This window comes from Mirounga leonina, unplaced genomic scaffold (genome assembly GCF_011800145.1).
Source record: "Mirounga leonina isolate KUSES-001 unplaced genomic scaffold, KU_Mleo_1.0 Mir_101529, whole genome shotgun sequence".
Taxonomy (NCBI): Eukaryota; Metazoa; Chordata; class Mammalia; order Carnivora; family Phocidae; genus Mirounga; species Mirounga leonina.
In genome coordinates, this window is record NW_023270143.1 from 963,786 (window position 1) to 986,682 (window position 22,897).

Below are 22,897 nucleotides of genomic sequence, written 5' to 3' on the forward strand. Positions count from 1 at the left end.
GAGTGGAGATTTGCCCTACCTGATATTAAGGCAAATTAAAAACCTATAATAATTGAAACAATGTGATCCTGGCCAGAGATCAAATAGGCAATGGAAAAAAAATGAATCCAGCAATGTACTCATGAATATATAGGAATTTGGTACATAAGAAAGGTGGTAATATACATCAATGGAGAAAGAAGAGATCATTTAATAAATGCAGTCGGGAAAACTAGCTTATTATGTAAAGAAAATGAAATCACCTTTCTTACAGAATATACAGAATAAATACGCACTATATTAAAGACCTGACATGGAAGGCAACATTATAAAACTATTAAAAAATGTAGAAAAGTATCTTTATGACACAAGGGTAGAGAAGAATTTATTAAATAAGAGCTCAAAAGCACACACCACAAGGATACAAGTTGAAGGGTGTGACAAAACCAAACTTAAATATTTCTTGGTTGGGGTGAAGTATACTGATGTCTGCAACTTATTTGGAAATGCATCCAAAAGGATGGATAAATGGCTGGCTAGAGGTGGACAGATGGACAGTTATATAGGATAAAGCAAGTGTAGCAAAATATTAATTATAGAATCTAAGTGGTGGTCATATGGGTATTCACCATACTGTTCTTCCAACTTTTCTGTGTGTATGAAGTTACAACAATAAAAAAGCTGGTGAAAATGAAACACTTCTGTGTTCAATAAAATATTGTACATAGTTTTTAAACTGTGACTGGAAAATATATTTGATATACACACACAGATACAGAAATGATATTTGCTATATACGTATGCATATACACACATTTGACAAGAAACTTCTGTGATCGGCAAGAAAGACAAGTAACCTAAGAGAAAACTTGCAAGGTAAAATAAACAGGCACTGCAGAGAATGAGAAAACAAATGGTTAATATGTATAAAGCAGAAGCTCACCTCATCTATAGTCAAAGAAATGTAAAGTAAAATAAAAGGTACAACTTGAGGGGTGCCTGGGTGGTTCAGTGGGTTAAGCGTCTGACTCTTGGTTTTGGCTCAGGTCACGATCTCATGGTTGTGAGATCTAGCCCCCGTCCAGCCCCCTGGTGGGCTCTGCGCTTAGTGCAGAGTCTGCTTCAGATTCTCCCTCTGTCCTTCCCCCACCCCTCTCTTAAACAAACAAACAAATAAGTAAATAAAATCTTTAAAAAAAGATACTACTTGAAGTTCACTGGGCTGGCAAAAATTAAGAAGTTATGTGGTATCAGTACTGGCAATACTATGAAGAAAGAGAAACCCTTACGTGTTGTTCACAGGACTATATATTAGTACAGAAATGATCTAGAGCAACTTGGCAATATGTGGCAAAAAAATATATATACATATCTTTTTTTATTTTAGATTTTATTATTTATTTGAGAGAGAGAGCGAGTGAGCACATGAGCAGGGGTTGGGGGAGAGAGGCAGAGGGAGAGGGAGAAGCAGGTTCTCCACTGAACAGGGAGCCCCATGTGGGGCTCGATTCCAGGACCCCATGATCACGACCCGAGCCGAAGGCAGACACCTAACCAACTGAGACACCCAGGCGCCCCCCTATATGCATATCTTATAGGATCCAGGAATTCTACTCCTGAGCATATACTTCAGATAAACTGACACAGGAACACAAAGAAACAAAGACATCTATGAAGGTATTTCCTGCAGCACTGTTTGTAACACTCAAGAACTGGAAAACAATAAATATTGTGTGACATTACTATCTGATGGAACATAATCCAGCAGTCATGAGGAATGAACCATGTATGAATATGGATAGATCTCAAAAATAACAGAGTGAAAAAAATAAGAAATAGAATGAGATGTAGAGCACCTTCCATGTTAAGAAAGAGAAAAAAATCTACACATACAAATAACACTATAGACTCTGCAAGGATACACTTATGTCTAAATAAATACATGGAAAATGGCTTGGAAGGACACACACCAAATACCCAAGAGTGGATAACTACAGGAAGAGAAGGGAATTAGATCACAAATAAAGACTGAAGGGGACAAAAACCAAATATAAAACCAAATATAAAAGTTCACGAAGATCATGCGTGAACTGATGTTGACAGAGGATCATGAAGTGAGGAGACTGTTGTAGCAATCAATTTCAGTGTTTCTGAATTCTAAGCTAAACATAAAACAAAAACCTCCCCATCCCAAAACACCATTAAAACACATGCTTAAAGGAAATGTGAAAAAAGTAAAAGAGAAATGAACTGGCCACCTCCCTGTCACATGTCTTACCGGAGTACACAGCACATGAGCAGCAGATGGGTTGGGACATTAGCTGGATTGAGCATACTGGGTGTATCTGACTTCATACAGGCCAGGAAGGCCCGCATCCTTCTGTTCTTGTCCTCGACTGCTTTGCCTAGCCAGAGCTTCTTGAGGTTTGGGCAAGTCCATTCCCGAAATGTCAGTGCAGACACCAGCTCAGGGGTTTGAGGTGACTTCCCTTTATAGGCAGACCACTCTTTGAGGATCACTGAAGGAACTGGAAAGCAGAAATTGAGGAAAAACAGGCTCTAGAGAATGTCTGAGCATTTCTGCAACTGGCCACAGTTGACAGGATCTGTCACATTTCAACAACTTTTTTATTTTTTGTTGTAATTTTTATTGTTAGCAGTAGTAACAGAAGGAGTAGTAAACACTTATCAGATGCTTGATATGTTAAGAACTTTACATATAAATGTAAATCTCATTTACTTCTCAGAACTCAGAACTCTAATCCTGAGAGAGAAGTATATCTATTTTATCATAAAATATAGTGTTCATTTTTCAGATGAAGAAATAAAGGCTCAAAGTCACACAGTTAATTAATTACACAGAAACTCATTTAAGTAAATGTACCAGGCTAGTAAGGAAAGAAGTCCAAGGAAGAATTACATAAATATCTGGCTTCATAACAGACTATGGGACACTCCAAAAGATTTCTAAAAATTTCACAACATTCTCCAAAAACCAACATCTTTTAGATTTTTGAAGGTTTAACAGATGAGGAAAACATGGCTTCTGTCTACTTCTGGTATACCTCAGGCTCTTAAGCTATGGCCTCTTTTACTTAAGACGTCAAGCATCTACTCAATTACCCAAGCTAGAAACCTGGAAGTCATCCCACAGTCTGCATTCTCGTTCACCTCCTACACATCTGGTTATTTCCAAGGTCCTGCTGATTCTATTACTTTATTATCCTTTATATCTGTTCCCTTTTCTTCATCACAACAAATATTGCAGAGGTTCAGATCTCATCACCTGACAAGAGCTTCCAGACTGCTGTCCCTGACTTCATCCTGTCTGGTCTACTTCATATGCATGCTCCACAATTTTGACAGTGCTCTTTTTAACAAAATTTTTAATTTGAAATAATTGATTTACAAGGAGTTGCAAAGATAGTTGAGAGAGGTCCTTTGTACCCTTTACCCAGGTTCCCCCAAAGGTTGTATCTAAAACAACTGTAATATCAAAGCTAGGGGGGCGCCTGGGTGGCTCAGTCGTTAAGTGTCTGCCTTCAGCTCAGGTCGTGATCCCAGGGTCCTGGGATTGAGCCCTGCATCGGGCTCCCTGCTTGGCAGGAAGCCTGCTTCTCCCTCTTCCACTCCCCCTGCTTGTGTTCCCTCTCTCGCTGTGTCTCTGTCAAATAAATAAATAAAATCTTTAAAAAATATATCAAAGCTAGGAAGTTGGCATTGGTATAATTTTGTGTATAGTTCTATGTCGCTGGTAGATTTGTAGAACCACTACTGCAATCAAGATACAGAACTATTCAATTACCACAAAGATCTAGTTTATGCTACCCCTTTTATGGTCACACCCAATGCCCCACAGCACCATCCCTAATCCCTGGCAACCACTAATCTGTTCTCCATCCCTACAATTTTGTCAATTTGAGAATGTTATATAAATGGAATCAACTATATAGTATACAACCTTCTGAGATTGGCATTTGCACTTGGCATAATGCCCTTAGGATCCTTCCATGTTGTTGCACATATCAATACTTTTTTTGCCAAGTAGTATTCCATGGTATGGATGTACCACAATTTAACCATTCATGTTTTGAAGGACATCTGGGTTGTTTCCAGTTTGGGGCCATTATGAATAAAATCTTCTATGAATATTTGTTTATTAGTTCCTGCATGAAAATAAGTCTTCATTTCTCTGGGATAAATGCCCCAAGGTGTAAGTGCTGGGTTGCACGGTAAGTCTATTTTGAGTTTTGAAAGGAAATGCCAAATTATTTTCTAGAGCAGTGGTACCATTTTACATTCCTACCAGCAATTTATGGGTGATCTAGTTCCTCCACATCCAATCCAGCATGCTGTATTAACACCATTATTCATTTTAGCCATTCTGATAGGTATGTAGTTATATCTTGTTGTGGTTTTAATTTGTAATTCTTTAATGGTTAATGATGTTAAATATCTTTACATGTCTACATGTCTTTATTTGCCACATGTATAATTTCTTCAGTGAAATGTCTGTATTCTTTTGCCGATCTTCTAATTGGACTGTTTTCATAATGCTTAGTTTTCAGAGTTCTTTATATATTTTAGACAGTAATCTAGATGTGTGGTACTTGTTCACCTATGGATGTCCAATTCATCTAGTACCATTTGTTAAAAGGACTACCCTTCCTCTAATGAAGTACTTCTGCAGCTTTGTCAAAAATCAGTTGGTTCTACTTGCATGGGGCTATTTATGGGTTCCCTATTCTGTTCCACTGCTCTATGTGTCTATACCACTACCTATACCACACAGTCTTAATTTTTGTAGCTACGCAGTAAGTCTTGTAAATCAAGGCAGAGTGATTGCTCCCAACTTATTCCTTTTCAAAACTGTTTTAACTGTTCTAGTTCCTTTGTCTTTTCATATAAATATCAGAATAATCTTGTATATATCTACAAAGAATCCTGCTGGGATTTGGATAGGAATTGTGTTAAACCTGCATATCAATTTGGAGAGAATTGACATTTTACTATGTTGAGTCTTCCAATGCATGGAGATCTATGTCTTTCCATTTATGTAGTTGTTCACTGATTTCTTTCATCAGCATTTTATAATTTTCAGCATACAGATCTTGAACATCATTTGTTATATTTATGCCTAAGTATTTCATTTTCTTTGGAGGAATTATAAATGGTATTTTTTTAATTTTGGTTCCTCATATTCATAGTATACAGAAATATAATACAATTAATTTCTGTATATTTATTGTGTATCCTACAACCTAGATGAACTCACTTATTAGTTCTAGGAATTTTGTTGTAGATTGTGATTTTCTACATAGACTATGTCATCTACAACTAGGGACAGACAGTTTTATTTCTTCCTTTCCAATCTGTATGTCTTCTATATCATTTTCTTGCCGTTCTATGCTGGCTAGAAGTTCAACACTATGCTGAAGAGCAGCAGTGAGGGCATAACTAGCCTTGCTCCTGATTTTAGGAGAAAAACATTCAGTCTTTCACCATGAACTGTAATGTTAGCTGTAAGGTTTTTGTAGATGTTCTTTATCTCATTGATAAAGAACATCTTTATATCTTCATATAGTTGAAGGAACTATATCTTTATATAGCTGAAGGAATTCTCTATTCCTAGTTTTCTGAGAGTTTATCATGAATTGTTGAATTTTGTTAAATATTTTTCCACATCCATTGAGATGACCATATTAATTTTCTTTTTTATCCTGTTTATATGATAGATTACACAGACTGATTTTTCAAATATTGAACCAGTCTTGCAAGATGGAATAAACCCTACTGGGCAATGGTGTGTAATTCTTTTTATATATTGTTGAATTCTACTGATGAATATCTTGTTAAGAACTTTCACACTAATATTGATGAAGGATACTGGTCTGAAGTACTGTTTTTATATACTCTCTTTATCTGGTTTTAGTATTGGGGTAATACTGGCTTCATAGAGTGAATTGGGAAGTGTTCTCTCCTATTTTCTGAAAAAGATTTGTGTAGAATTGATGGCAATTCTTTTTTTTTTTTTTAAAGAATTTATTTATTTGAGAGAGAGAGAGTGAGAGAGAGAGCCCAAGAGGGGGTAGGGTCAGAGGGAGAAGCAGACTCCCCGCTGAGCAGGGAGCCCGATGTGGGACTCGATCCCGGGACTCTGGGATCATGACCTGAGCCGAAGGCAGTCGCTTAACCAACTGAGCCACCCAGGCGCCCCGGCAATTCTTTTTTTTTAATTTAAAGATCTATTGTCCACAATAAGTGCCCGTGTAAAGCACTGTTGGAAATTAAAAGATTTGAGACAGACTCTATGTATTTGTTTTTAAAAAAATTATTATTGAGGGGTGCCTGGTTGGCTCAGTCAGTAGAGCATCCAACTCTTGACTGAAGGGTCATGAGTTTGAGCCCCATGTTGGGTGTAGAGATTACATTAAAATTTTTTAAAAATTTATTATTGAAATATAATTAACATACAATGTTATATTAGTTTCAGTTGTACAACATATGGGTTTGAAAATAATTTGTTAAAAATCTGGTAGAATTCTCCAGTGAAACCAATTCAGTCAGATTTCGTTTTTGGGAAAATTTAATTTACAGGGCTATTCAAGTTATCTATTTCATATTAGGTGTGTTGTGGTAGTTTGTAATTTTGAGAAATTGACCCATTTTGTTTAAGTTGTCAAATTTATGTGTGGAGTTGTTTACAGTATTCCCATATAATCCTTTGGATATCTGTAGGTACTATGGTGTTATTCCCTGCCTCATTGTTGATATTAGTAATCTGTGTATTCCCTATTTTCTTCTTTGCAGACTTTCTAGAAGTTTGTCAATTTTATTGTTCTTTGCAAAGAACCAGGTTTTTGTTTCACTAATTACTCTGTTATTTTTCTGTTTTCAATTTCACTGATTTTTGCTCTTTATTATTAATTCTTCACTTTGGTTTGCTGCAGGTTTAGCTTTCACCTCTTCTTGTTTCTTGAGGTGAAAATTCAGACGACAGATTAGAAATGTTTCCCCTTTTCTAATTTGAGCATTTAGTACTATAAATTTCCTTCTCAGCAATTTAGCTCCATTTCAGACTCTAATATACTCTATTTTTATTTTCATTTAGTTCCATGTATTTCTTTCTTTCTCTTGAGACTTGCTCTTTGACCCATGGATTGTATAAAAGTGCAGTGCTTTGTTATTTTCCAAGTATTTATTGATTTTCCTATTATCTTTCTGTTGTTGATTTCTAGTTTGATTCCATAGTGGTCTGAGAATATACTCTGTATAATTTTAATTCTCTTAAATTTATTGAGTTTGTTTTATGGCCCAGGATATGATCTATCATGTATATGTTCTGTGGGCATATGAAAAGAACATATACTTTGCTCTTGTTGCATGTACTATTTTTTTTTTAAAGATTTTTTATTTATTTGACAGAGAGAGTCACAGCGAGAGAGGGAACACAAGCAGGGGGAGTGGGAGAGGGAGAAGCAGGCTTCCCGCCAAGCAGGGAGCCCGATGCAGGGCATGATCCCAGGATCCTGGGATCATGACCTGAGCCGAAGGTAGACACTTAACGACTGAGCCACCCAGGTGCCCCTGTTGCATGTTCTATTAAGAGTCAATTAGATCCTATCCATTGATGGTATTGTTGAGTTCTATATTCCTGATGATTTTCTGTCTAGTTGTTCTACTCATTATTGAAAGGGGAGTTGAAGTCTCTGATTATAATTGTGGATTTGTCTCTTTCTAAGTTTCTCAGTTCTTTTTCGTTTGTTTGTTTGGTTTTTTAAATATTTTATTTATTTGATAGAGCGAGAGAGGGAACGCAAGCAGGGGGAGTGGGAGAGGGAGAAGCAGGCTTCCCGCCAAGCAGGGAGCCCAATGTGGGGCTCAATCACAGGACCCTGGGATCATGACCTGAGTGGAAGGCAGACGCTTAATGACTGAGCCACCCAGGCACCCAGTTTCTCAGTTCTTCCATCACATATTTTGTGGCTCCATGGTTTGGTGATACACATTTAGGATTGCTAGTCTTCTTGGTATATTGACCCTTTTACCAGTATATAATATCCCTCTCTCTCCCTGGCAATTTGCTTTACTCTTAAGTCTACTTTATGTGGTATTAATACAGCCATTCCTAATTTCTTTTGATTAATGTTTTCATGGTATATAATTTTCCATCATTCTACTTTCAACATACATATCATTTATCTTTAAAGTGAATTTTTGGAGACAACATATAATTGGGTCATGATTTTTATCTAGTCTGTCAATGACTGTATTTTAATTGGTGTAATTAGACCACTACATTTAATGTAATTATTGATATGTTAGGGCTTAAGTCTATCATTTTTTTTGGTTTGTTCTCTCTGTTTTTCATATCTCTGCTTTCTTCCTCTTCCCTTCCTATAGGTTACATGAACTTATTTTAGAATTTCATGTTGATTTATCTATAGTGTTTTTGAGTATTTCTGTGTACACCTTTTCTAGTGCATTTTCTAGGCATTGCATTATGTACACATAAGTTACCACAGTCTACTGGTGTTGACATTTTACCGGTTCAAGTATAGAAACCTCACCAGTTACATCCCTTTAATCTTCCCCACTTAGAATTGTCTTACATATTTTCCCTATAGACACCAAGAACCAAATTAAGCAGTGACACTTTTGCTTCAACTGTGAAACATAATTTAGAAAACTCAAGAAAAGCAAAGTCTATTGTTTTTACCTACATATTTGTTCTCTCCATTGTCTTTCCTTCCTTCCTGATGTTGTTGCAAGATTCCTTCTTTAAGTTTTTGCTTTAATTCTAGTTAGCTAACATACAGTGTTATTAGTTTCAGGTGTATAATACAGTGATTCAACACTTTCAGACACCACCCTGTGCTCATTATGACATGTGTACTCCTTAATTTCCTTCCCCATCCCCCTACTCTCTACCATCCGGTAACCATGAGTTTGTTCCCTATGATTAAAAGTCTGTTTCTTGCTTTGATTATCTCTCATTTTTTTTCCTTTGCTTGTTTGTTTTGTTTCTTAAATTCCACACTTGAGTGAAATCATATGGTATTTGTCTTTCTCTGACTTATTTTGCTGAGCATTATACCCTCTACCTCCACCAATATTATTGCAAATGGCAAGATTTCATTATTATTAGGGCTTAATAACATTCCATTATATATTCTAATACAATATTCCATTATATTCCATACACATACCACATCTTTATCCATCCATCAATTGATGGACACTTGGGCTGCTTCCATATCGTGGCTATTATAAATAATACTGCTATAAACACAGGGGTGCATGTATCCCTTTGAATTAGTGTCTCTGTTTGGGTAAATACCCAGTAGTGCAATTACTGGATCATAAAGTAGTTCCAGGCTTAAATTTTTGAGGAACCTCCCCACTGTTTTGCACTGTGGCTGTACAACTTTGCATTCTCACCAACACTGCAAGAGGGTTCCCCTTTCTCTACATCCTCACCAACACCTGTTGTTTCTTGTGTTTTTGATTTTAGCCGTTCTGACAGGTGTGAGGTATTATCTCATTGTAGTTTTGATATGCATTTCTCTGATGATGAGTGATGTTGAGCATCTTTCCATGTACCTGTTGGCTACCTAGATGTCTTCTTTGGAGAAATGTCTGTTCATGTCTTCTGCCCATTTTTTTATTGGGTTATTGCTTTGAGTTTTATAAGTCCTTTATATATTTTGGATACTAGCCTTTTAGTGGATATGTAATTTGCAAATATCTTCTCCCATTCTGGAGGTTGCCTTTTAGTTTTCTTGATTGTTTCCTTTGCGGTACAGAAGCTTTTTATGTTGATGCAGTCCCAATAGTTTCTTTTTGCTTTTGTTTCCCTTGCCTTGGGAAACCTATCTAGAAAAAAGTTACTATAGCTAATGTCAAAGAAGTTACTGCCTGTGTTCTCTTCTAGGATTTTCATGACTTCACATCTCACATTTAGGTCTTTAATCCATTTTGAATTTATTTTGTATATGCTGTAAGTGGACCATTCTTTTCAATGTCGCTGTCCAGTTTTCCCAGCAGCACTTGTTTGAAGAGACTGTCTTTTTCCTACTGGATATTCTTTCCTGCTCTGTCGAAGACTAATTGACCACATAATTGTGGGTTTATTTCTGCATTTTCTATTCTGTTCCATTGATCTATGTGTCTATTTTTGTGCCAGTACCATACTATTTTGATTTACTACAGCTTTGTAATATAACTTGAAGTCTGGAATTGTGATGCCTCCAGCTTTGCTTTTCTTTTTTCAAGGTTGCTTTGGCTATTTGGGTTCTTTGGTGGTTACATACACATTTTAGGATTGTTTGTTCTAGCTCTGTGAAAAATGCTGTTGTATTTGGATAGGGATTGCATTAAATATGTAGACTGCTTTGGGTAGTACAGAACATTTTAACAATATTTGTTTTTTCAATCCAGGAGCCTGGAATGTCTTTCTATCTCTGTATGACATCTTCAATTTAGTTAATCAGTGTTTTATAGTTTTGACAGCAAAGATCTTTCACCTCTTTGGTTAACTTTATTCCTATGTATCATTATTTTGGGTGCAATTACAAATGGAATTTTTAAAATTTCTCTTTCTGCTGCTTCATTATTGGTGTATAAAATGCAACAGATTTCTGTACATTGATTTTGATTCCTGCGACTTTACTGAATTTATCAGTTCTAGCTGTTTTTTGGTGGTCTTTAGGTTTTCCTACATACAGTATCATGTCATCTACAAATAGAGTTTTACTTCTTCCTTACCAATCTGGATTCCTTTTATTTCTTTTTGTTGTCTGATTGCTGCGGCTAGAAATTCCAGTACTATGTTAAATAAAAGTGGTGAGAGTGGACATCCTTGTCTTGTTACTGACCTTAGGGGAAAAGCTCTCAGTTCATCCCTATTAAGGATGATGTTTCCTGTGGGTTTTTCATAGATGGCCTTTATTATATTGAGGTACATTTCCTCTAAACCTATTTTGTTGAGGGTTTTTATCATAAATGGATGTTGTACTTTGTTAAATGCTTTTTCAGCATCTATTGAAATGATCATGTGGTTCTTGTCCTTTCTCCTACTGATGTGCTGTATCATGTTGAATGATTTTTTTAATGTTGTTGGACTTGGTGTGCTAGTATTTTGTTGAGGATTTTTATATCTATATTCATGAGAGATATTGGTCTGTAGTTCTCTTTTCTAGTGGTGTCTTTAACTAGTTTTGGTATAAGGGTAATGTTGGAGTCATAGAATGAATTTGGAAATTTTCTTTCCTTTTCTATTTTCTGGAGTAGTTTGAGAAGAATAGGTATTAACTCTTCTTTAAGTGTTTGGTAGAATTCGCCTATGAAGCCACCTGGTCCTGGACTTCTGTTTGTTGGGAGTTTTTCCATTACTGAATCAATTTCTTTGCTGGTTATTGGTTTGTTCAAATTTCCTATTTCTTCCTGTTTCTGTTTTGGTGGTTTATATGTTTCTAAGAATTTACCCATTTCTTCTAGGCTGTCCAATTTGTTGCATATAGTTTTTCATAATATTCTCTTACGATTGTTTGTATGTATATCTGTGGTATTGGTTGTTATTTCTCCTCTCTCATTTGTGATCTTATTTATTTGAGTCCCTTCTCTTTTTTTCTTGAAAGTCTAGCTAGAGATTTATCAATTTTACTGATTTTTGCAAGGAACCACCTCCTGGTTTCATTGATTGGTTCTAATGTTTTTTACTTTGTATATCATTTATTTCTGCTCTAATGTTTATTATTTCTTTCCTTCTGCTAGTTTTAGGTTTTGTTTTCTCTTCTTCTTCTAGCTCCTTTAGGTGTAAGGTTAGGTTATTTGAGGTTTTTCTTGTATTTTGAGGTAGACCTGTATTGCTATAAACTTGCCTCTTAGTACTGCTTTTGCTGAATACCAGAGGTTTTGGACCATTGTGTTTTCATTTTTATTTGTTTCTGTGTACATTTTGCTTCTTCTTTGATTTCCTGGTTGAGCCAGTCATTGTTTAGTAGCATGTTATTTAACCTCCATGTATTTGTGGTCTTTCCAGATTTTCTTTTTTTTATGGTTGACTTCTAGTTTCATAGTTTTCATAGCTTTCTGTTGTGGTCAGAAAACACGCAAGGTATGATTTTTATCTTCTTCAACTTTTTGAGACTTGTACTGTGGCCTAATATGTGATCTATTCTGGAGAATGTTCTTTTTGCACTTAAAAAGAATGTCTATTCTGTTGTTTCAGGATGGAATGTTCTGAATACATCTTTTAAATTCATCTGTTCCAGTGGGCGCCTGGGTGGCTCAGTCATTAAGCGTCTGCCTTCGGCTCAGGTCGTGATCCCAGGGTCCTGGGATTGAGCCCCGCATCGGGCTCCCTGCACCGCGGGGAAGCCTGCTTCTCCCTCTCCCCCTCCCCCTGCTTGTGTTCCCTCTCTCACTGTCTCTCTCTCTGTCAAATAAATAAATAAAATCTTTAAAAAAAAAAAATAATAAATAATAAATTCATCTGTTCCAGTGTGTCATTCAACGCCATTGTTTCCTTGTTGATGTTCTGTTTAGATGATCTATCCACTGACATAATTGGGGTGTTAAACTCCACTACTATTATTGTATTATTATCAATTAGTTGCTTTATGTTTGTTATTAACTGTTTTATGTATTTAGGTGCTCTTAGGTGCCTAAATATTCACAATTGTTACATCTTTTTGTTGTACTGTCCCCTTTATTATTATATAGTGCCCTCCTTTGTCCCTTGTTGCAGTCTTTCTTTTAATGTCTATTTTGCCTGATATACGTATTGGTACTCTGGCTTTGTTTTTACATCCATTTGCATGATAGACATATCTCCATCTTCTCACTTTAAATGTGCAGGTGTCTTTAGGTCTAAAATGTGTCTCTTGTAGGTAGCATACAGATGGGTCTTGTTTTTTTTTTAATCCATTCTGCCACCCTATGTCTTTTGATTGGAACATTTATTCCATTTACATTCAAAGTAATTATTAATAAATATGTATTTATTGCCATTTTATTATGTTTTCTGCATGTTTCTAAAGATTTTCTGATTCTTTCCTGTCTTTCTGTCTTTCATGTTTTGCTGATTTTCTTTAGTGCTATATTTGATTTCTTTCTCTTAATTTTTTGCATATTTATTAGTGGTTTTTGACATATGATTGCTATTAGGTTTGTACATAACCTCTTCTGCATAAAGCAGTCTATATTAAGTTGATGGTCGTTTATGTTTGAACCATTGTTTTCTCCTCTCCTTCCCACATTTTAGGTATATGTTATTATATTGTATGTCCCTTTTTGTGAGTTCCTTGATTGATTTTTTACAGAAATATTCATTTTTACTGTTTTTGTGTTTCCTACCTCTATATTGTCACTTTTGGTCTCTCCTTTCCACTCAAAGTGCCCCTTTTAATATTTCTTGTAGGGCTGGTTTAGTGGTCATGAACTCCTTTAGGTTTGTTTGTCTGGGGAACTCTTTATGTCTCCTTCTATTCTGAATGATAGCCTTGCTGGATAGAGTATTCTTGGCTGCTGATTTCTCCCATTCAGCTCTTTGAATATATCACGCCATTCCCTCCTGGCTTGCAAAGTTTCTGTTGCAAAATCTCCTGCTAGCCTTATGACTCTTCCCTTGTAAGTTAATGACTTGTTTTATCTTGCTACTTTTAGAATTTTTTCTTTATCACCATATTTTATAAATTTAATTACAATATGTCTTGCTGTTGGTCAGCTTTTGTTGATTCTGTTGGGGGTTCTCTGTGCCTCCTGTACCTGAGTATCTGTTTCCTTCCCCAGATTAGGGAAGTTTTCAGCTGTTACTTCTTCAAATAAATTTTCTGACCACCTCTCTCTCTTCTGAGACTCCTGTAATATAAATGTTATTACATTTAATGGAGTCAATGACTTCCCTAAGTCTATTCTCATTTTGCATAATTCTTTTCTCTCTCCTTTATTCAGCTTGATCACTTTCCATTACTCTGTCTCCTAGGTCACTAATTCATTTTCATTTGTTTCCATGTACATGTTCCTCTGCTTCTTCTATCCTGCTGTTCATTCCATCAAGTGTGTTTCTCATGTCATTGATTGTGCCCTTTATCTTTGCTATGTTATTCCCTATCTCTGTGTTAAATATCTCACTCATGTCTTTTGCTCTTTTCTCAAGTTCAGTGAGTATTTTTATGATCATTGCTTTAATGTCTTTATCCAGCATGTTACTTATATCTGTTTTGCTTAGATCTCTGGCTGTGGCCTTATCCTTTCTTTCATTTGGGATAAATTTCTCTGTTTTCTCATTTTGTCTGCCTCTCTTTGTCAATTTCTCTGTGTTAAGAAAGTCAGTTGCATCTTCTGCTCTTGAAAGTATTGACTTTATGAAGAAGAGGTCCTGGAGTGTTAACCCCCTGTTCACCAGAACCTGGCACTTCAGGAGAGTATCCTAGGCATGTTGCTTTTGCCTTCCTATTGTTTATGAGTCCTTTTACCTTTCTATGTAGTCATCAGCACTGACTCTCTGCCTGTTGTGGGTTGTGCTTGCTCTCTATGGTGGTAGTGGGACCCAGGCAGGCTAGCTCTGGGGGAGTGGGGCATGCCTACCAGGGAATGCAAACAGGGCAGTTGTATTAGCAAAATGTGCACTGGGCCACTAGTCCTATGCCAGATCTCCTTTAGTGCTGCAGTGGCTGGAGGCTGCACACTGGGTGGCCAGGCACACAAGAGCAGCTGGGGGTGCACAGCTGGGCATGGTGGGAGATGGTGCCTGTGGGTGCTCGGCTGGGTACATGCACAAAGGTGCCCGGAGGACTGCTGCTCAGTGTGGTACATGCTGGTGGCTGGGGACATGTGTACACAAGGGTGGCTAGGGGTGCACAGCTAAGCACAGTATGACAGACATGCATGCTGTGCATCTGGTAGCTAGGTGGGGTACCTGCTTGGCTTTAACAAAACTTGCCCTGGGATGCTTAGGTGGTATAGTCGGTTAAATGCCCAACTCTTTTTATTTTTATTTATTTATTTATTTATTTTTTAAGATTTTATTTATTTATTTGACAGAGAGATAGCGAGAGCAAGAACACAAGCAGGCGGAGTGGGAGAGGGAGAAGCAGGCTTCCCGCTGAGCGGGGCCCGATGCGGGGCTTGATCCCAGGACCCTGGGATCGTAAACCCGAGCCGAAGGCAGACGCTTAACGACTGAGCCACCCAGGCGCCCCTCTTTTTATTTTTTAATATTTTATTACTTTTTTACTCTTTATTTTATTTTTTTTATGTTTAAAGATTTTATTTATTTGACAGAGAGAGAGAGAGAGAGCACAAGCAGGGGAAGGGGGAGAGGGAGAAGCAGGTGCCCCACTGAGCAGGGAGCCTGATGAGGGGCTCGGTCATGATCTGAGCCAAAGGCAGACGCTTAACAGACTGAGCCATCCAGGCGCCCCCTTTTTTTTTTTTTTAAAGATTGTATTTATTCATTTGACAGAGAGAGAGCACAAGCAAGTGGAGTAGCAGGCAGAGAGAGGGAGAAGCAGGCTCCCTGCCGAGCAGATAGCCTGATGCGGGGCTCGATTCCAGGACCCTGGGATTATGACTTCAGCTGATAGCAGATGCTTAACCGACTGAGCCACCCAGGCACCCCGCAAGTGCCCAACTCTTGGTTTCAGCTCAGGTGGTGGGATCAAGCCCCGAATCAGGCTCTGTGCTCAACATGTAGTCTGCTTGGGATTCTCTTTCCCTCTCCCTCTGCCCCTCTTTCTTGTGCTTTCTCTCTCTGTGTGTCTCTCTCTAAAATAAATAAATCTTTTAAAAAAAACTGCCCTGAGGGCGCCTGGGTGGCTCAGTTGGTTAAGCGACTGCCTTCGGCTCAGGTCATGATCCTGGAGTCCCTGGATCGAGTCCCGCATCAGGCTCCCTGCTCGGCAGGGAGTCTGCTTCTCCCTCTGGCCCTCCCCCCTCTCATGTGCTCTCATTCTCTCTCTCTCAAATAAATAAATAAAATCTTAGAAAAAAAAAAAAAAAAAACTGCCCTGAGCCCAGGGCCAAGGCCAGCAAGCTTGGAGTGGATAAGTCCTCAGGAGAACTCGTGAGTATGGAGCACTGCTAGTGAGTTAGGTGCCAAGTGTCTGTGCAGCCCCACCTCCAGCAGGTGTCTCTGTACTTATGCTGACAGGTGGGGATGGAAAATGGCACCTGCCAGCTCCGTGTTGTGGAAGTCTCCCAACATACTCGGAAGTAAGTATGAACAGATCTGTCTACTGTTTGTGGAGTTTGTTCTACCAGTCTTCAGATCGCTCTCTAGTTTATTGACTTGGATGCGGATGATATCTAGTTGGAAACATGGGACTGGGTGAGCTCAGGGTCCTCCTACTCTGTCATATTCCCAAGCTCCTCCCAAGATTCCTCCTTTTATCATTTCCTTTTTGTGTACAGGAATACCTTTAGCCCTTCTTTTACTGTAGCTCTGGTGAAAAATTATCCTAGTTTTCCATCATCTGAAAATATGTTGATTTCTCCTTCATTCCTGGAGGATGTTTTTGTTTGATACAGAATTCTAACTTGTTTCTTCCCTTTCAGCTCTTGAAAATGTTGTGCAACTTCCTTCTGGACTCTGGCTTCTGATGAGGGATCAGCTGTTATTCATATTATTTTGCCACAATAGGTAAAGCATTGCTTTTCTCTGGCTGCTTTCAATAATTTTTCTGCCTTGAGCTTTCAAAAGTTTCGCCACAATATATCTTCACATGGATTTCTTTGGGTTTATACTGTTTATAATTCACTCAGCTTCCTGAATCTGTAGGCTTGTTTTTTCCCAAATTTGGTAATATTCGAGCCATTATTTATTTGAATACATCTGCTGTCCCACCCTCTTCCTCCTCTCCTTCTGGAACTGTGATGACACAAATATTAGATCTTTTGTTCTGGTTTCACTGATCCCTGTCCATTTTTTCAGCCTATTTTCTATTATTCAGATTGGGTAATTTCTATTGTCCTGTCTCCACATTCACTGATTATTTCTTCTGTTGTCTCCAATTTGCTGTTTAACCCACCTATTGAGTATTTTATTTGTTTTTGAATTTTTTAGTTCTTAATTTCCATTTCTTCTATCTTCTGTTTTTTTGCTAAGACTTTCTATTTTTAATTTGTATCATGCATGTTCAGAATTCTTTGTCAAAGCATTTTTATGATGGCTGCTTTGAAATCCTTGTCAGGTAATTCAAACATCTGTGTCATCTCAACGATGGCACCTATTGACTTTCTTCCTTGGTTTGAGAGCTCAGTTTGAAATCTTTTTGGTTCTTAGTATGATGAAGGATTTTCAGTTGAAACCTGGACATTTGGGATGTTATTTTAAAAGACTCTTCTTTCAATCTTTTAAAAGGATCTTTAATATTTTAAAAGGATCTTATTTTAATCTTGTGTTTTAGCAGGTATTTTCTGACACCACTCCGGTGAGTTAAGGGAGATGCTGTCTCATCACTGCCCAGTGGGACTGAAAGTCCTGGCTCCCCACTCAGCTCCTCTCTCTCCCTTGTTACAGTCTGGCAAGGATAGAAATCTAGGTTATTTATCTGGCCTTTGCTAGTAGGGGTGAGGGTGGGCCACAGTTTTTTTGTGGTATTTGGCTAGAGTAGAGTGGTTATTATCTAAAAATTTTCTGTGTTGCTAGGTTGTTTCTTTTGGGGCCTTTGACTAGTGTGAGAAGGCATTTCTTGGGGCTTTTACTGGTCTGTACCTGTTGGGTGTTTCTGGGCTGCTGGCTTGTCCCACACCTAGTTTAGGATATATGCAGCAATAAGAAAACCCAGGGAACTCACCACTGCATTATTCCTTGGATCCCAAAGTCCTTAGCCAGTCTGCCTTCTTCTCTTCACCTTTTAGAATGTCTTGTGCTTGTTATATATATAATGTCCTGGGCTTTTAGTTGTATTTAGCAGGAGGAATAAGGAAAAGTATATACTCCATCTTCCCAGAAGCAGAAATCTAGAGGGTTCTTTTGAACACACTAATTTGACCATGTCACTCTGCAGCTTAAAACATCTCAATGGCTCCAACTCTCTAAGGGATCAAATCCAAAACAAAACCTTACTGAGGAGGAAAAACTTTGTCAGATATACCTCTACATTCTCAAAGTCCAGCATGGTTCTTACAAGTAGTAGTTACTCTGAACGCTTACTGATTAAAGAATTGAGGCTTAAGTTCATGCATTACCCATACCAATATGTATTCTGGCAAATTATGTATTTTCTCAAAGACTGCTCCACAGCCAAAAGTATGAGGTGCTTGCACAGACATTTTTGTTCCATACCAAGCTTTGAGAGAGCTGCTGAAGCTAGAACTAAACTCACCTTCCACAGGTAGTCGCCGCCGTATGGCCAGGCGTTCCATTTTCCGCTGTGTTTCTGCCAGACTGAAAAGGACCCCATAAACATACTGACGTGCTGACCGGAACAGGAGAGCAGCTGGAGGCAGCTCCATGTTACACTCATCCTCAATACATACGGGGATCTTAATCTCACCCTAACAAAAAAAAATGGTCCAGGACAAAGAACAAAATGAGTTACCTCAAGGTTTGGAATTGAGCTGAGAAGAATCAGTAATGAACTTTAGCCTCTGTAGCCAGAAAATACAAATTTTCTACTTGTATTTAACAGTTTCAGAATAAAAAGAAGCTGTAATAAGCCCAAATGACCATAGCCAGCTTAAAAGCTATGCTCCATCTATAGAGTCTCTGCTATGACTGACTGTAGCTGACTAAATGGGGAAAGTCACATCTTAGACATTTTGCTGGGGGATAGATTTGTATGGTAAGACTGGAGGAAGGAAACAGCTCTGGAGAAGTACAGGAAGAGGTAAAGAACAAGGGCATAAAGCCTCTTCTTAGACTGTGTCCAGCCCTAGACCACAGTCTACCAACATGGTGCATGATCTTCTTTGAAATCTCACAATTAGGGGCGGCTGGGTGGCTCAGTCCTTAAGCGTCTGCCTTCGGCACAGGTTATAATACCAGGGTCCTGGGATCGAGCCCCGTATCAGGCTCCCTGCTCAGTGGGGAAGCCTGCTTCTCCCTGTCCCACTCCACCTGCTTGTGTTCCCTCTCTCGCTGTCTCTCTCTCTCTGTCAAATAAATAAATAAAATCTTAAAAAAAAAAAAAAAGAAATCTCACAATTATAGTTCTCTTCTTGGGGCCTCATTTTTTTTTTTTTTTTTAAAGATTTTATTTATTTGACAGAGAGAGACACAGCGAGAGAGGGAACACAAGCAGGGGGAGTGGGAGAGGGAGAAGCAGGCTTCCTGCTGACCAGGGAGCCTGATGCGGGGCTCGATCCCAGGACTCTGGGATCATGACCTGAGCCGAAGGCAGACGCTTAACGACTGAGCCACCCAGGTGCCCCTTGGGGCCTCATTTATTATAAAGTTCTATCTCCTGCTGGTCTCACTTCACCTGAGGCCCTTAATGCAATGAGGGGCCCCAGTATACTTGGTTTCCTTTTATCTCCCTTCAGATAACAATTAGAATTTTCTCTGATAACTTATGGTTCTAGGAAGTGTGAAGTACAATGTTAAAAGCAGGGAGGCAGGTGCTGATGTGCTCTCTTACCTTAGTGAGGACATGATAGATATATGGGTACATAAGACCCCTTCGGTGTCTGTGCTCAGCAACCCGCAAGACCTCGGGAGCTACTGGAGGTAAGGGCGGAATGGTGATGTCCATGTGGTTCCTTGTAGACATAGACAGCAGGGATGGGATGTGGGGCTCTCCATCACCCAGGGTGGTATCTGCAACTCCAGCATCGATGGGCTGTACCCAGGACCCTCTGTCACCATTTGGATCCTCCCATCCAGGCTGCTGCTGAAGTGTTTCTGTGATGTGACTAAAAATTTCAAAAGACCGTGTAGAAGGGATAAAGGAGGGCACGTGTTGTAATGAGCACTGGGTGTTATATGCAAATAACGAATCATTGAACACTACATCAAAAACTAATGATGTACTGTATGGTGACTAACATAATAAAATAATTCAGTTGGAAAAAACCCCAAAGATATAAACATATGAGTATACTCAGAGAAAAAAAAAAAGAAATTCCAACTGAAGATTTCTGTTCTGATCCTAAGGATTCTTACAAACCCTCTGGAAGTCAAGACACTAAGTATTGGACCTGATATATTTCCTCTACACCTTATAAGAGGCCATGTCTAGAGTCAGCTTACATTCTAAGAAATTAATTATAACTGAAACCTCAAAGTAGCTCTGTTTCCCAGGATGAATCTGCTTGGAGAAATAATCTAAGAACAAATAAGCTAGTATAAAATACCACTGTTTTAATCCTCAGAACCCTGTCTTAAGCAATATAACTGCCTACTCAACTGTTCTAATACTTCAACTCTATAAATTCTTTTCATTTTTTTCTACATTCAATCCATCCCTCTCAAAAATTGAGAAATGACAGCCATGAAATGTAGCACACCCATTCCTAGGGCTTCCCTAACCAGCTGCTATGCATCCTTTTACTTCAGGGGTCTGGGTATCTGAAAATTACCACCTGTACAGAGTCCATATGAGTATGAAATAGTTAAGCATAGAGTTTTCCTACTTCATTTAAGAGTAAAGAGCTACAGAGAAAAGACAGAAACATATACTTCCCCACACCCAACCAAGGTTACCAGCAAAAAAAATACAGATGCACCAGAAGTCTGTTCCCTTGAGTGCCTATTCAGATACTTACTCAGAGCTGGTTCCATTTGGTTCCTCACCATCAGAGGAAGAGGAGTGAGAAGAGTCTGGTCCCAAAGGAGGTGAGGCTTTGGAAGTCAGGTAATTGGGAAACTGGGATGCAGAGGAGTCGTAAGAGACAGCCCAATTGGCAAAGGGGCTGTCCTGCAGCATGGGATCCTCAGAAAAAGCATGGGGTTCCCCCAAAGCATGGGGAGAGAAGAGAAGAGAGGCGTTGGGTCCCATTGGGAATGGTGGTGGATATTTCATTTTCGGTGGCACATGGTTAGAAAACTAAAGGATAAAACAGACAGAAAAGCTATTTAACATTTGAATAGGCTCCAAAATGGTTCCCTCAGAAGTTGTGACACAGTGGGTAATGCCAGTAGCAGGGATTATTGGGATATAAAGAACCTACTGAGAATAATAAGAAATTATTCTAACAGTGATATATGGGCAGAATCCTCCAGAGGCAGGACAATGAACTAATCCATGTCTCCTAGAACCACTCTCCAACATTAGCTAATCTACCTTCACAATGCCCTAGTGGTTACTAATGTGGATGTTTTCTTTACATAGTCTGCCAGCCTCGAGTTGAGAATGTGACATAGGTATATACAGCCTTGATATTCTGATAACATTGAATTACCTTAACTTCTTAACTCAGAGTATAAAAATCAGGAAGCAACCTGAGTCTAATGCTAACACATGGTCTTGAGACTCTTGAAAGATATTACCACTGGCTTTCCAGCAGAAATAGTGCCCATCTGATTTCGTGGAAGGGGAGGATTTCCAAGCCGATTATTCCGAAAACCTGAAGCCAAGAGAAAGGGCTATACTTTAGTCAATCCAAATAATTCTACCATATTACATTCTGCTAACCCCACATTGCTTGAAAAATTATTAATAGATAAGTTATAATTTATTGAACACCAGCTATGTGCCATGCCAAGAACCTTATAGAAATTATTTTTTAAAAAATCCTATAAAATAGGTATCATAAGCCACATAACATACATGCATATGTGACTAGTTAAGATCACACAGCTATTAAGCAGCAGAGGTGGAATTCAAACTCAGGCCTGAACCCAGAGACAGGGCTATTTTACATACACCAGGCTGTAATGGAGGTTAGTGCCAGAAGAAGCCCAAGTTAAGGAAATGGCATTGGACCCCACCTACAAGTTTGAAACCACTCTTCTGACATGAAAATCAAAAAGAGAGTATCCACCAAACAGGAATGACTTCTACAAGAGTGCAATACAACAAGTCATTTCACTCTGGCCCAGGAGTTCCCATGAGGGACTGGGTTTCCCGTTTGGATAGAGGAGCTCTGCATCAGATGGAATCCTTACCTAGAAAGGAGGAGGGACCCACTGGCAACGAAGAGAGTTTGGTTGTGACTGAATAGTATTCAACTGCTTTCTTGAATCGCTCTATTTTATCTTCTGTCCTGGACTGGACATTGGAACATCAGAAGTTCAGGAGAAGAAACAACATGAGAGTGTATTTTGCATGCAATTTATAATTGAAGAGTCAAAACAGTAGCAGAAATAACATATTTTAAGAAACCCAAGAGAGCAATTTTTCATGTCGCAGAAAAGATTAGGTAGAGAGAAAGCATTATAAAATGTAAAAAAAACCCCACAAACTTAAAAATAATAAATAAATAAAGTTTATTTACATTTTGTGCTATTCTAAAATGGTTATATGATCATTAGAAAGAATAGATAAGGATGGGGAAAAATTACATATTACCATCACCCGAAGATATTTTGGTCTGTTTTCTTCCAGTATTTTATTTTTTAAATTTTTAAAAAAGATTTATTTATTTATTTATTTGAGAGAGAGAGCGGGGGGAAGAGAGAGAGAGAGAGCACAAGCATGTGAGTAGGGTGAGGGGCAGAAGGAGAGAGAGAATCCTCAAGCAGATTCCATACTGAGCAGGGAGCCTGACACGGAGCTCAAGCCCAGGACCCTGAGATCATGACCTGAGCTGAAATCGAGAGTCAGACACTTAACTGACTAAGCCACTCAGAAGCCCCTTCTTCCAGTATTTTAAAATAAACTTTTGTTGACATACAGTCTATTTTAATATACATATTTTCTATAGTTGATACTATATAATTTCATATCCTTCTTGTATTATAATTTTGAATGACCATATTTCTTAAGCATAAATGTAACTACTTCCCTAATATTTGATACTTAGGGTATTT

At 38.4% G+C, this 22,897-nt stretch overlaps 1 protein-coding gene across 3 annotated transcripts in view; it reads right to left on the reverse strand.

The window, feature by feature from the left end:
- Nucleotides 1-22,897, reverse strand: part of FAM120C (family with sequence similarity 120C) — a 106,672-nt gene that overhangs the window by 41,992 nt on the left and 41,783 nt on the right. For all 3 annotated transcript variants that reach the window (XM_034988716.1, XM_034988632.1, XM_034988800.1), the window contains exons 5-10: nucleotides 22,034-22,136; nucleotides 21,416-21,492; nucleotides 20,692-20,972; nucleotides 19,566-19,839; nucleotides 18,312-18,483; nucleotides 2,258-2,507 (exon numbers count right to left, since the gene is read on the reverse strand). In XM_034988716.1, coding sequence (XP_034844607.1) covers nucleotides 2,258-2,507; nucleotides 18,312-18,483; nucleotides 19,566-19,839; nucleotides 20,692-20,972; nucleotides 21,416-21,492; nucleotides 22,034-22,136 — 1,157 coding nt within the window. The remainder of the gene's footprint in view (nucleotides 1-2,257; nucleotides 2,508-18,311; nucleotides 18,484-19,565; nucleotides 19,840-20,691; nucleotides 20,973-21,415; nucleotides 21,493-22,033; nucleotides 22,137-22,897) is intronic.